At 42.1% G+C, this 15,679-nt stretch overlaps 1 protein-coding gene across 10 annotated transcripts in view; it reads left to right on the top strand.

Moving 5' to 3' along the window:
* Positions 1-15,679, top strand: part of ABLIM1 (actin binding LIM protein 1) — a 316,427-nt gene that overhangs the window by 260,130 nt on the left and 40,618 nt on the right. For 4 of the 10 annotated variants that reach the window (XM_053583776.1, XM_053583773.1, XM_053583775.1 and 1 more), the window contains exons 7-10: positions 4,534-4,621; positions 7,908-7,966; positions 10,386-10,469; positions 13,459-13,506. In XM_053583776.1, coding sequence (XP_053439751.1) covers positions 4,534-4,621; positions 7,908-7,966; positions 10,386-10,469; positions 13,459-13,506 — 279 coding nt within the window. The remainder of the gene's footprint in view (positions 1-4,533; positions 4,622-7,907; positions 7,967-10,385; positions 10,470-13,458; positions 13,507-15,679) is intronic. The other 6 variants (XM_053583778.1, XM_053583779.1, XM_053583777.1 and 3 more) reach the window with 2 other exon arrangements.

Below are 15,679 nucleotides of genomic sequence, written 5' to 3'. Positions count from 1 at the left end.
GCAGTTCACCCATGAAAAGGGGCTTCTTTGTCTTTGAGCACCTGACCTTGGGGCACCTCAGGCTTGCACTGCTGCAAAAACAAAATGACTCTCGAATGGCTTGGTAACTGCCTGTGACTCTGGCTTGCTGGATTTCTTGACATGTACTGCATCTCGGGATGAAACAGGTGCATGGGTCAAGATTGATGACATTGTTTCTTAGTAGTGTTTCTGCTGATGCTTTGTAGACAAAGCCCTGGCACTTGGGCTCTGGATTTAGCTTCTTTAATCTATCTTGCAGTTGATAGAACACAGAAAGTCAAATCTCCTGTGCCTGCCTTTGGGAAAGGGTAAGCAGCCCAGAGTCTTTTGCCAGCATCCCAAATCACACTAATGAACCTTCTTTTTGTGAATGGCCCTGGGACCATTTCTGGGCAGAGTTCTTTTGTCATTATTCCTATCATCATCCTTATTCTCTGCAGTGTGTCACACCATTTTCACACTGTCACTTCATTATTCCCCTCCCCATCACGGCGTGGTAATTACCGCAGTGAAGTACTGGATGGTTTTTAGCTGTGATACTGGTTAAGAGCACACACTCCAGAGCCAAGCTCACCTAATTCATATCCTGAACCCACCACTTCTACCTCTGTGACTGTGAACAGCTTCCTCATTTATAAAGTGGGAGTAACTACAATTCCTGCTGCCTTCTTTGATTATTGTGACGCCAAAATGACTATTTGTGAAGTATGTACATGGTAACTGACACAGAATAATCACAGTAAAAAATATTCATTTTTAGTATTATCAACCTCACCACCTCCATCACCCCTATCATCACCACCACTACCACCATCATCTCTACTACCGTCCAAGATTTTGTGATCTGCCTGAGATCCCAAATCTAGTACAGGATGGGCTGAACGTTCAGCCCAAGCGTCATTATCTCCAAGAGCTGGGGACTTTTTCCTCTTGGTCTTTATTTTCTTATTCCACAGTAACAAAAAAATACATTGTTGTTGTAAAAGGCTGAGACAAAATAGACAGCTGCAAAGGAGAATGTGGGGGCCACTGTCCTGGCTTCTTCCCAGATCCTACCTCTCTCCCCAGAGGCAACCACAGCAAACCAATCGGTGTGCGTTCTTCCCATCTGCTCTCAAAGTGGGGCACACAAATAAAGTCAGTACACATATACATGTGTGTCATCCCTAACATAAATAATAGGAGCAGTGCCTGCTGTATTACATTGTTGAAGGTGTTAAGTAATGCTTTTAAAGAACTTAATGTGACAGACTGGAAATTGGCACCTCGTTGCTAATGTGGAAGCTGAATATTTGAGAGATGGTGACCTGCACAAGATCCCACAGTAATGAAACTGGATTTGAATCCAGCGTTGCCACACTTTTGGCTACTACTTTATGTGGCAAAATATTATAGGCATTATTTTTTGCTTGATTTTGTTTCCTTTTAGTAATATTAGTGTGCTCTTTCCACGTAAGTACATATACACTTACTTCATTTTTTTTAAGGGCTGTGTATGATTCAATGTTTTATTTAAATACTTCCTTCTTTGGGTTTTCTGTTTCTTTGTTTTTGCTGTTATGAGTAACACAGTCCTGAATATCTTTAATACTTACATTTTTGGGCACATAAGTGAGAAATTCACTAGGATATGTTTCTAGAAGTGGAATTATGATTTGGGAGTATGTACATAGGAAATTTTAATTGATGTTTCCAAGTTGCCTTCAAAAAAGGATTTTGCTCACCAACGGCCTATTTGATAGGCATGCCTATTTTTTCACATTAGTCTTCTTTCTCACTTTGGCAATTTGATGAAGAAAGATTTTTTTCTAAATTGTATTTCTAATAACTGGTAGGATTGAATGAATTCTTTGTTTTTTAGCTCATCTACATTTTCCATAGAAATTTCCTTTTGCTCATGTTGCTACTTATTTTTTATTATGGAATTCTTTATATATTCGGGATAATAACCCTTTGAAATGCATAGAAAGTATTTTTCTAAAAATCATTTCTCTTTTACCATTGTTTTATGTCTAGAAATTTTTATTATTTGTGCCCAAATCAGTCAGTATTTTTTTTTTGGAGACAGAATAGTCTTCCTTTGTCACCTTGGTAGACTACCATGTCACAGCTCACAGCAACCTCAAACTCTTGGGCTCAAGAGATCCTCTTACCTCAGCCTCTCAAGTAGCTGGGACAACAGGCCCTTACCATAACGCCCAGCTATCTTTTAGAGATGGGGTCTCACTCTTGCGCAGGCTGGTCTCAAACTCATGAGCTCAAGCAATCCCCGTGCCTCAGCTTCCCAGAGTGCTAGGATTACAGGCAGGAGCCACCATGCCTGGCCCATTTTTCTTCATTGTTTGTGTCTTGATTTTTCCTTGTTCGGGCAGCCTTCCTACTCCAAGTTTTTAGAAATAGTCACCTATATATTCTTCTAGTACTTCCATAATTTTGTTTCTACTTTTAGCTTTGTAAGCTCTTTGGACTTATTTTTGTATAGGCTATGAGTTAGGGATCTAGATTTATCTTTCTCTAAGTAGAGAACCAGTACCTCACCAACTCATTTGAAACATCACCCTTATCAAAACTAAATTCCCTTGTAGGTCTGGCCATGCAGCTGGTCGCTCTCTTCCATTCCACTCATTTAAGTTCTACTCTTACACGTTCTAAAGTATTTTAATTACTGTAGCCTTAGAATAAGCTTTTTTATAGCAAGAAGCAAACATATTCCCTCAGGATAGTGTTCCCTAGGATGAACACTCAGCCCAGGTGTCGTATCTCCAAGAGATGGGGACTTCGTATTTTTGTGTATTTTTTTCTTCCATGTGAACATAAAGAAGCAGACTATTAAAGTCTGTGAAGGACACGCCTGTGGGTATTTTGGTTGGGAATACATCACTTTAATAGGTTTATTTTTTCTTCTCCCTGAGACAAGGTCTTTCTTTGTCACTCTGAGTAGAGTGCAGCAGCCTCATCATAGCTTACAACAACCTCAAACTCCTTAGGCTCAAGTGATCCTCCTGCCTCAGCCTCCCAAGTAGTTGGGACCACAGGCGCATGCTACCGTAGTTGGCTACTTTTTCTGTTTTCTGTAGAAATGAGGTCTCCCTCTTGCTCGGGCTGGTCTCAAAATCCTGGCCTCAAGTGATTCTCCTACCTTGGCTTCCCAGAGTGAGGGTACAGGTGTGAGCTGCCATGCCCAGCCCCACTCACATTGGACCCCAGATGTCTTAAAGGCTGAAGTATTTTGTGTTGATATTTCCTATACTTCTCTTACCATGTTCACTTCACTCCCACTCCCCAATTCCTGCCAAAAAAAAATTTTTTTTATTTTTTTATTTTTAAATAAAAATATTGCCTGGACAAGGACATAGCACCACTTCTGGAATTTTCTGGCACATATTATTGAAAAGATTTCATTCCTAGCTTCTCATTTAAATAAATTTGCTTTTTTCCCCACTTGGTTATCTCGAGTACCTGAGCTCCATCCCACACTCGAGTTGTGAAGCGGCTCTCGTAGTTTCTCCAGGAAGGTGTGAGGAGTGAGTCACCACCTACCATCTGATTTCCTGTGACTAGTTCATACAGGTTTAGGTGTGGGATGCAGCCACTTCTCCTTCTCAGCACTGCCTTGCACATGGTTAGTGCAAAAGAGATGTTTTCACGATTGATGAAAATGACTTAATCACAGAGTTCAACCTATCATTTTATGTTGGTGACGACTTTTTTGCTAGGCTGTGAGTGATTTTTGTTCTTGTCAGGCTTGGCTTGGGACCATGACCCTGATGTGACTGGGCACCTGTCTGGAGAATTGTCCCTGTGTCCAGTGATACTTTGCTTTGGGAAAGTCAACACCTGCTATGATGACATCTGTCACATTAGGAATGTGAAATGCCTATGAATTATGCAGAGCCCCTCAGGAAAATGCCTTCCTCAGAAAACCGTCCATGTAAGAAATTGAAACAAGATTGTTATAAGCAGCATAAAAGAGAATTTGGGCTCCCTCTGAGATAAAAGCAATAAATAATGTATTTTACTATGATATTACAGTGGTTTTTCTCACCTTGGTGCGAATTTGTTATTTTCAGATTGTTTAGCCAGGAAAGCAAGAACCTGCTAAATATAAAGATCATTACTTTTATTGGGTTCGTGTAAACCAGCATTAGCCTCCAACATAAATCTGAACATTACTGTTTTGGCGGTGGGGTTTCTGGGAAATGGAAGGGACTCATCTCAGGCAGATGGTGTGTAACTGGCCGCTGTCCAGTAAAGCCCAGGTCAAGAGAAACATGGAAGCCAGAAGCCCTGAGAGGCAGCCTCACCCTGGCGGGAAGGACGAGCTGGTCTTCCAGTCCCTTCCAGTTCCAACAAGGTTGGATTTAGCTTCTAGCGCTGGGAAGTCAGGTCAACTGGACAATTATGTTTCCTTTTACGGCATCTTCTCTTTTCTTCTAAATCCCCAAGCCCAGAAGCGTGTCTGAGAGCCCTGCTGAGGAGCAGACCAAACATCCCCTGCCTTTTCTCTTGCAGGCAGGTGACAAACATTACCACCCCAGCTGTGCACGATGCAGCAGATGCAACCAGATGTTCACAGAAGGAGAGGAAATGTATCTTCAAGGTAAGGTGTCCTTGAGAACACTAGTCTTCCCTACTCAGGAAAAGAAAATCTTGCTGTGAGAGAGAATGTTTTTAGAGAAGGAGGCATTTTATTCACTGTGAGGCTACCCAAATCCAACATGAATGTGGCCAAAAGTTACCTCATCAGTTACTGTTAATCAGCCAAGCAATTGACATGCTGGCAGGGAGCCCCCAAGACTGTTAACAAATGAACTCGGGTTGCTGCTTCCTTACAACAAATAGGACTGGACGTTGCTACCCGTGGATGTGAAGAAAGAGTGAGATCAGCAGTACGTCCTCTCCACCTCTCCCTAGGAATGTGCTTGGGAAACAAAAGATTAACAGAGAAAAAGCATTTCTATAAATTTCTAGAAATATGACTTATCTGACAGCTGCTTTGTCCTTCTCTCACTGTCCTGTGAGAAGGATTTGTGTGTGTGTGGCCTCCCAGGTTGCTGTTCTGTAGGCAGTCGAGAAGATAATCTCAGACTTGGTGAATTACATCACAGACTTATCTCATCCCACTAGGATGACATACGCATCATGGTAAGGGAGCAAGACAGAGACAGAATGACAGCTGACACCAGAGAACGCCCCCAGAGACCCTGAAAGAGAATATGAGAAGTTTGTGGTGGCAGGGAAGTACTCATTGTATCAGAGAGCCGTCAGATTTATTTTAATTGAAAATAATTTTGAGAAAATTTCCCAGCCTAAAACTACGATCAGTTTTTATCTCCTCTCAAATTCTGAAGGTTCTCAGAAAGGCTTTAGGAGAGGATTCTCTTCTAGTCAAATGGCACCATCTGTGCAAGCATTTTACTATTTTTAGCTGGAAAAAGACTCATTAATCAGACAAGGTTTAGCCATAAAATTAGCAAGAGCTGTAGAGCTGCTATGGCTTTTTGGCTTTGGTAATTACCAGGTCTCCACTGCCTTCACAAGTCATCTCTTTGTTTCTCTTTGCACATAATAACTATGTGTATTTTTTTTTTTTTATTGTTGGGGATTCATTGAGGGTACAATAAGCCAGGTTACACTGATTGCAATTGTTAGGTAAAGTCCCTCTTGCAATCATGTCTTGCCCCCATAAAGTGTGACATACACCAAGGCCCCACCCCCCTCCCTCCGCCCCTCTTTCTGCTTTTCCTCCCCCCCCAACTGTGTGTATTTTTAATTAATGGTTTGCTTTGCTCTCTCAATATTTTTTGTCCATTAAAAAAAGTCTATAGAAATGATTCTTGAGTATTACAGTAAGGCCTGAGTTGCTGTCCCCTCCAAACATCTAGCTAGACGAGAAACTGACAACCCAGACTTCCTTTTAGCTTTAGAATAATCGCTCTGAGAAACTGATTAGAAGCACCACTGCATTTAGAAGGACCCTATGAAGGCAAGTGACAGGCGCCCCCCTCTGTGGTCTCACTCGAGCATTCTGTGACACATTTTCCCGAGAAGAGACTGTACATGTGCAGTGGCAATAGACAGGTGTCACTTTGCATTTTTCAGCACAAAACAGACTTAGGCTTCATTTGGTCTCTAGGCTTTGTATTAGATTTTAGTGTGTCAATTATAGTCCTCAAAAAGCAGAGACACAGGAGTGCAGGCCAACCCTGCCTCTGCAAGGAACAGCGGCAGAGGCTCCAGGCGCCATCCTGCACGACCGAGGTGGCCACGCAGGCTGAAGGGAGAGGGTGCACAGCCATGCACAAAGCCAGCGTGTGCACACCACCAGTAGACAGCTAGCTGTTAAGGCTGCATTCGGAATTCCAGGGATCATTCTAAACCTTCCGCAGTCGTGCTCTGGTAGACTTTGCCTCCCTCATTGGCACATGTCTGAAGAAGGAGCAGTTTCATCTCCCTCAGCATCTGACGTCCCGTCCGAGTCACATTCCTTGTGTGTCTGACCTCCGGAGAACAAGGTTGCCATTGTGTGCAGACCGGTGTTCTGGCCAGTGACTCCTCCTGAGAACCTTCCTAGCAATTGCTTCACCTTCACCTGACGCCTGTGCTCTCCACGCTCAGAGGATTTCCTAGGCTTTGTACTCAGCCTTTGAGCCAATGTTGGTGCTAAAGGGACCTGTACATCTGTCTGCTTTTTGTTTGTTTTTCTTTTCCTTTTATTTGTTTTTTTTGGGGGGGTGGGGGGGCCTGAGTTAAGCAAGATGAAAATGATTGTTAAATAGAAATGAAAATATCTTTCTGATGTAAAAAGCATTTTTCCTATCATTAACTTTATCATAGCTCTGTGGTATAAAGTCATTCATAAGCTATTTTAATTTGGTGACTTTTCAAATACACAGAGATAAAGATTTTAAATCATGCAATGACGATAAGTCTGAATATGCTACAAATCTTGTATTTATGTAAGGTATATAATTTACCCGCTGCTAAAGTCAACATAGTAACTTTATTTGCTTTAGTCTTTTTAACTGTTCATTTAAATCCTGCCCATCTCCACATTTGAACATGGGCAGGGGGCTTAAACATCATCCTTACCCATGATCATACGAATGACATATATGAGCAAGCACTGGATTCTTAGATGATAAGATCTTCTGTTGGAGATAGTGTTTTCCTTAATTCCGTGATGCTGGTACCATTTGTGAAAGTGCTCCCTAGTCCAAGAAAGAGAGATAATCTAAAAAAGTGAAGCTTTTCACCCAGGAACAGAGAATAGCCCTGCATAGTTACTTCACCAGTTTCAAAGTAAAGACTTTTAAAAAAAAAAAAAAAGTTTAATTTAAAGGTTAAAATCTAAAGGAAATTTCTGGATTTATAATGTAATTTTCAACCTTTCAACTACTTGGCTTAATTTCTTATTTGTGTATAGGTGACTGGATGCAATTGGGTCTATGAAAAATTCAAGAAAGTTTTGCTTCTGGATATGGACTAACTGGCTTGACTATTTCTCTCAACAAAATTGCTTGTTTTGATATTATATTAACAGGACTCACATTTCTGAAGTTAAATGCAGCTTTGGAGTAAGCACTCAGACCTTACCTTTAAAGGATAATAATATGGTACAAAGAGCCAGTCAAGAATGAAATATCTCTTGCACTAAAACACGTATGCCCAGTGAGTGGTCTCTGTGGTCTGGAATTATGACCTTTATAGCACAAGCTCAGGCTGGAGAAGGAAACTCACCCTGAGTCTGGAGTTGTTTGACTTCAGGCTCGTGGTTTTCGGGGCCTGGGGCTCTAACGCTCCTGTGACGGGAAGGTGAGCCCTTCTCAGAAGTTCTGTCTAACAAGACTTTGTACTTTTCCTTTACTCTTACTTGTGTCTTTCAGGTTCCACCGTCTGGCACCCCAACTGTAAGCAATCTACCAAGACAGAGGAAAAGCTGCGGGTAAGGAAACAATTAGAGCTGTGATGTCAAGTGCATTTTTAGGCAATCTGCTTCCTGGTCACTAACTCTTGGCACTAGGGTATGGGGCATATGGGTGAAATTGCCTTTTACTGACCTGTTCCCCCTATAGGAAACCAAGTCCAAAGGCCATTTTGTTAGGGAGGGAAGTTCCCTCTTACCTTAAATTTACCGTTGAGGTTTTTGTTCCAAATGCTTGTGTCAAATAAAGTAAGCCTTGCCTCACTAGTCAGCTTTTTAGGAAAGCGTTCAAGGGAAAAGTCAAAACATACAGATGGGAAAAAAGTGATATATACAAGCTCTGAGTGCAACATCTGGTGACCTTCTTGCCAGACTTTTTTTTTTTTTTTGTATTTAAGCCATAATGCACCACTCCAACCCAAACTCTGCATCCATTGCTCAGCTCTTCGTGTGATTTACTGACCTCTTAAGTCCAAATTGACCTTGGGAGAAATAATGATGAGCCCAGACGTGTTAATTAATCTCAGAACACCTCTGGACGGCAGCATTTTATCTGTTTCAGAAGCAAAGAGCTGAACACAGTTGCAAAGTCACGATCATAATCTGTATCCCATTTAGGTGCCCCCAGTGAAATATTTTTCAGTGTGATAGTCGGACTAAATGAATCCCAGTCCCTCAGATTCCTAACTTACTGGTATGCGTGGAAAAACTAGAGTTTGGCTTCATTCTACTTGCTGTCTCAAGGAAAACGGCCTAGATTTATTTTGGAGGCCAGACCCTAGTGCATTGTATAAGTTCTCCCTGCTCTGCCATTATCAGGACCAGGGGCTGCAGAAATTATCGTCTGCAGCAGCGCAGCCAGTTCATGGGTGGGACTTGTCAGGGGATGACTTAGCTTCAGAGTCATGACTCGCAGCGAGACCCAGTGTTCTTTGTTAGACCCTTTGCCTGTCACCTTAGGAATTACAGCTCTTACTCTCTAATGCTTTCTCTTTATTCTCTTCAGTGACACACATGTACAAAAGCTGTTTGTTTTTTCCTCTTCAACTGACATAAGTAAATCAGATGGAGACAGTTCATCACTGGGATGTTTGAGAAACTTGTCCCTCGCCTGTGACTTTGAAAAAAGTAGTTCTCTTAGAATTCATAATTAGTCTGAAGCCTACTTTAAGTGGAGAAAGAAACCACTTTTTCTTTGAATAACTTGATAAAGATAAGAATAGCTGGAGAGGAATTCATCCATCCATGTAAGGAGGGTTTCGCTCTCTATTTTAGACATAAAGCTTCAACGGGAGCACAGGAACAGCACACACAGGGACAGTCGCCCAGCACTAGACTGTGGAACTTTGGAGGAACCATAAATGCTTTGAAAATTAGTTATCTTTATAAAATACAAGAATATTAAAGATAGTTCTATTGTCATAACATGTCTTGGGGGTGCTGCCAGAAACCACCCAAATAGCTAATGGTTTGTACTATCTTTATAGTGCTGTTTTTAGTTTTTTATTTTTTTAATAATCATTTTTACTTCATCCCTGATGAAGTATTTTGGGAGGGGAAGAGAGGAATGCTAATGAGGCCAGACGGAAAGGAATGTGTCTTTTCCCTCTAAGGATTGCTTGAGTTTGTAGATTGTGTCACTAAAATGATAAAAAAATATTTCTTTTTATCACATCTTGAGGGAAAACTCTCTAGATAAGCTTATGAAAACAACTAGTAAAATACTTCCACCCATTCTGACCAAAAGGAGCTGTTGTTTTCTTCCCTTAGTAAGCTTTCCGGAGAATCGCAAAGCTTTTCTCCTATACTTAGCGTTTACTCTTGGGAAGTGGAGTCAGCGCTCTGCCTCCAGGACTTGGGCAGCCAGGAGCGTGCAAGGCAAGAGGTGCGAGTGCCCAAAGTTGGGGTTCACGCTGACGTCGATGGGGCTTAGGGGAGAATAGGTTTTGAGTAGAGAAATAAATCTTGTGCTCTCTTAAGGGTGTGTCTACACGTCACAAATCTGGAGCCAAGATTTCCAAGCCTCTCATGGCATGTCACATTACTACAGTTTCCACAGCAAAGTGAAAATGTTGTAAGAATCCTTCAGCTGCCTCACTGAGTAATCCACATTGTTTATATTTAAAAATTCGTGGGGCGTTTGTAACAACAGATTTTTAAGGATGTCTCTCAATTGGCTTCGTTGGCTTCTTGCCCTTCATATATTTTAAGAATGTCTATGCCAAAATAAATAGAAAGAAATTGAAGGGGATTGGAACTTAGATAAATTCCTTGTAACATGAAGACCAATTAATATGCTTTTAGATGTGGACTCAATGAAAATAATGCCATTTAATGTTTACTATCAAGTTATTTTTTTCCCTAAGATTTTTTTTTAATAGTATTTCTGAATTGAGACTATTTCTTTGTTCATTCTCCCTTTTCTCATGTTTCATGGCAGCTGCCAAAACTTCATCGACCTTCATCCGATTTCTTTTATCCCAAAAGTCTGATCCGACGCACGGGACGATCTCCTTCCCTGCAGGTTGGCACTGTGTCCGGGTGGGGCTCAGAGCCGCTGTCGGGCCCTGGCTTCTGTCGCTTTGCCCTGGGGCTGCTCTTCTCACATAACCTCTCCGGCTCCTGCAGAAGGCAGACGCTTTTCTCACCCCACAAGTGCACCTCACATTCTGACTCTGGCTTTCTTCTCTGATCGATGTTTTCATGCAGAGCAGCAGCTGAAGCGTTGCCTTTATTAAAGCAAGCACATCAGAAGCTGCTTTTTGGGCTTGTGTTGCCACATTTGTTCGCTGAACAAATATCTGCCAAGTGCCCAGGTGTAGTACTGGGCTGGATGCTGCAGATTTAGCTTGGTAGGAAAGAAAAGACGGATATACAAGTAATTATGAGGTGACGCGGAAACATTTCACTGGCTATGGGTCACATAGCCCATGTTCTTTGGAATATCAGAGGAGGGAAAGGTCTCATGGGGCACTTGCTAGGAGAAGTGGTGTTTGAGTTGAAATCTGGAGGCTGGGTGAGGTGGTGATGAGGGGAACAGGAGAAGCATGCTGCTGTAAAGCAGTGCTTGGGTAGGGAGTAGCTGGCCCACAGAAAGAGCAGGGAAGTGGGAAAGAAAGCAGCTGAGGGCAGAGGCCTCCTCTGCAGAAGCTGGGGATTTACATAAAATCTTAGGTGCTCCCCCACAGGGATTTCTGCCAGCTGGTTCATCTCATTCCCATTTTACAGATGGGGAGACTGAGACCCAGCAGAATTAAGTACCTTCTCCAGGTTTATGCTACTGGTAAGCGGAAGAGCTAGAATTAGAACCAGGCTCCCATGAGCCCATAGCTCATGTCTCCACCGCAAGGGGGTGGTGCAGGAACAACGGGGGGACAGAAGAAAGAGAACGTCAGACACTGGCTCAGGCAGTTGTAGGGAAAAAGCCGCCCCACCTGCCAGGGCAGATGAACAGCCTGGCAGGAGATGATGCTCGACACACAGACTTGACCTTCTTGAGGGGCCTCTGGGAAGTTTAACCTTGGCCTGTTAAACTAGAAGTGACTTTCCACAGTCCCATCTTGGCCCAGATGAAACCCATCCTACCACCTGCCAATTCAGGATCGCACTGCAGCGCTTTAGCCCGGGCCATACCTTCTTACTGTGCCTGTCAGAACTGTACTGAGGAAGAGGAGAGTTGGCTTTCTATTTTTATTAAAACTTCACCTTCTTTCTTTAAATGATAAAAATTTTTGTAAAAACCCAGAAGCCTAGAATTTTGAGCCCAGAGAGAAACCTTTTAGAGGTCACTCCATTTCTTCCTCTATAGCATGAAGACAGACAGACCAAGCAGCACTCCCAGGGCTGTGCAGGCCGTAAATAGCAAGACAGCCGCAGACGGGGATGCTCTGGCTCCCGGCCTCGGGCCCCTCCTTGGGGCTGGGCTCCTATGACATGGTGTATAATAATATTTGTCATATAATCTTTAGTCTCTTTGAAAGCTTCAGCTCCAGTGGCTGTGTTTCCACACACAGTGAAACCAGTCTCATTAACCCAAGGAGCAGCTGAAGATTGCCCCCACTGCAAAGGAGTGTGGCTCAGAATTAGTGCCTCCACTTGGCAAGAAGTTACTTTTTCAATAGTTTTTTGTTTGTTTGTTTGTTTCCTTTATCCCAGTAGCATATTCTTAACCCAGATAGTGTTATATTTTGTTACCCTAAGGCTATCCCCAAGTGATGGCTTTTCATGACTGAGAGAAAAATACCATCCCCAAGTGTGAAGCTTTTTGGTTTGTTCCATATCCTTAAGTTTAAGAGATTTGTCGGGGGTGGGGAAGAAATCTGTTTTTAATAACTTCTCTTCTCTTCTTCTGTTGTACAAAAGGGACATCTGATTCCCATCACCCAGCTGTAAATATCAATGAAGTCAACTTTAGCACCATCACAGAAAGTTGTAAACAGCTTGGGACCTGGCAGGATCTCACCTCACCCAACTGCAGTTGAGGAGAGGCTCATCAGAACCTTGCAGGAGCCAGAAAACTCCAAAGCATCACAGTCCTCACATCACAGACACTGCGATCTATTAAGTACTTTGACCTACACGGCAATTCATTTCCACTACATAAAATTAAACACCCCTAGTTATTAGATAAACCAACTCGACTCCTTGTGGGAACATTCAGTACTCTGTGCCCCAGAAATAAGTCCTGGTTTTGCTATGGAGGAAAGTCAGATTTATAGCAGGAAAGTCATTTTATTATTTGTGTTGAGTAATCGCTCCATCTTTTCCCTCTCACCTGAGTTATAGGTAAAGGAAAATGATGAAAATTTAGAACTACCTATGAAAAACATACTCTGGTTTCGTATAAATAGCCACTTTCGTCTCTAGTTAAAACTCAGTACTTTGTGGATGTGATTCATTATAGACAAAGCACAGGGTATTCCCAGGACCAAGGCTGTATCTTCCATGGGTCATTTGCTTTATTCTAAAAAGGAGTTCCTCAGCTGTATCTTTGGAATCTAAAGCATGAATTGACTGACCTATTAGATGGGCATGAGATTTTTTTCCTTGAAACTAACATTCACCTATTATAATGTATGCACTTGCAAATCTAAAATACACGGAACAGACACCATGTGTGTACTTTTTTTAAAAGGAGCTAATCAGAGGCATTGGGTATGTCTAGAGCGATGAGGTACGCTGTGGCTGGGTTGGGCTCCGTTCATATCACTGCCGTGCACATTGCGTTATTGCCGCTTCCACTTCGTTCTGCTGTCTTACCTTCCTCAGTGTGTCCTTGCAATTCACGAGTCAGTCAGACGTAGAGGTGTTCAGATTTATACAGGAAAGATGTCTTGTGAAGGCTGATGGCGTTTGGGAAACTGTCTCTGGAGAAGGAGTGTGTGTGTGCTCACTTCCTGCCTCCTCTCCAAACACAAGTTCTTTTTCTTCCAAAGGAGTTGATTTCCCCCTTTCTTAACGAACAAATGGACATTTGGTATGTGCAGATTTTAAAAGTATTCCTTCTTCTGCAGCTATTATCACCACCTTGTCTAATGAACTGCAACAAAAACCCAAGGCAGGTACTGTCACCATCAACGGTACTTAGTGTAAGGTGTTGGTCACCTTCCATCAGTAGTTGTCCCATAGATGTTCCTAAGATCATTCCGATCTGGTTGCCCACTGCTGCCCGTAGTGTCTCTCTCCTTAGAGCATGGCTTTGGATACGTGCGGACTAGATGGGCATAGTTGTCGCATCGCTGCTCCTGCTAAATCCCTGGGGGGTCAGGGAAGGAGGCCACCAGAGTGCTATGCAGCACTCCCCTCTCAGGGGCGTGTGTGCTTGGTGGCCTGTGATCGAAAGCAAATGGAAAATGTCATTTGTCCATTTACACCACAAACAGAGCTCTGGTCAGTGTTTTCAATGGTCAGTGTTTGAAGAATGATGAACACTGGTATGAAAACATAAAAGGATTTCTTCAAGTCATTTTCATTGTGCAACTGTGCCTTCTGTGTGGGAGGAAAGATGAACAAAGCCAAAGCACAGGGCACAACCAGCTGAAGGGTCGTGAAGGATCTTTAAAGGGGATTTCATACAGAAAACAAAAAGGTGCATTTTTTCAAGCATCTAGCTACTTATTAGGGATTAAATACCACTTTCTCTTTCTTGTTGAAATGAACTGCTAGTCTTCTGCTGAGGCCTCTCTTTGTTAATTTTTTTTTTTTTTTGAAATGAGACAAAACCTTGTTGAAATCAAAAGTGAATACACAAAGATATGAAGTGACTGAACCACTCTGTCCGAGAGCTCCAGTGAAGACAGCCAGGTACAACGAGAGCAGTGGTTCTCAACCTTCCTAATGCCGCGACCCTTTAATACAGTTCCTGGGGGTCGTGACCCACAGGTTGAGAACCGCTGAACTAGAGGGTTCTCATTGAAGGCTCCTTTGTTCTTTTAGGCAAAATCAGGACTAAACTATTTGCCTAATCATATTGGGAAAATTCTTTGAGAGAATACGGTCTTTATAATCCTTTCTTTCTCTACTTCGTCTTCTCCATACTTCCCCACCACACCCTTTTTCTTTCTTGTTTTATATATATATATATATATATATATATATATATATATAAAACTATATATATTTGCCAATGATGGTATCAAAAGAAAGAACTGACCTTTTCCAACTGTGCTTTCAAGTTGGGTTTTCTACAAGGAAAGGTGCTTAAAGAAAAGTAAGTAAATTGCACCAGCTTTTAACGGCTTACTCGCAAGTCCTTGCTATTTCCCCTTTCTTGGTAAAACAGAAGTGGGCATACCTTTGGGGATAAATATTTGAAATCGTCCTCATTTATAATATACATGAGAGAATGACTTTGCTTATCATAATTCTCATAGAGAATTCCAGAAGCAAGACTGCTGACTTGTCTAGTTATTAAACTCAGTTTGTAATTACTGGGTCACTGCTGTTATCTTGAACATCTGAGTGGGTTGAGATGGTAATGTCAGTTAAATAATTACAGACAAGGATCATGGGTGGAAATGTGGATCATCTGTAAAATCTTGTTACCGCCTCATGAGATGCTGCTGGAGTTGGGTTGATGGTAGAGAAGAAACAGTCAGTGGGATTTGAAGGCAGGACAGAATGTCAGTAAGTCAGTGCTTGCAAGGTTAAGATGAGTTTCAGCCCCCCGGGGATAGATGGTTAGAGGACAGCTCTGCACCTTTGGAAGATGCCTTAGCCAGAACAGCAAATTATAGATTCATTAGGAAAATAAAAATAACAGCTGGAAAAATAAAGGGAGTCTTAATAATAAATGAGGTGTTAATTTGAAATTCAGTGTGTCTAGAATTCTAGATGTTTAGTATTGAAATGTAAAACTCTAAATATTTTGAATTAAAACTCGAAAGATAATTTGTTCAGTTTTAAAATGTAATTTTATCATCTTTATTAAGGATGAGGCCTCTCACCTCCACCAGTGGAGCAAAGACATTTTGGGAGACATTAGGGATTGTGGCAAAAACCAGACAATCCGTGTGTGGTTGAAGCCTCGAACATAGTTCAAGAGGTGGCAAATCAGGGACGTCCTGGCAGATAAGACAGGCCTGTGCAAGGTCATCGGCACCAGAAAGGCAGGAAGTCACTGTCTCCAAGAAGATTCAGAATCTCTCCATAGAGTTCTCAAGGAGAGGAAGGGTATTTGTCAACTCCAGGCAGGAAAGCTGCACCATATACTGTGACAAATTACTTATCCTGTCA

This window comes from Nycticebus coucang, chromosome 3, assembly GCF_027406575.1.
Source record: "Nycticebus coucang isolate mNycCou1 chromosome 3, mNycCou1.pri, whole genome shotgun sequence".
NCBI lineage: Eukaryota > Metazoa > Chordata > Mammalia > Primates > Lorisidae > Nycticebus > Nycticebus coucang.
The sequence above is the reverse complement of the archived record's forward strand: the minus strand, read 5'-3'. Positions and strand labels throughout refer to the sequence as shown.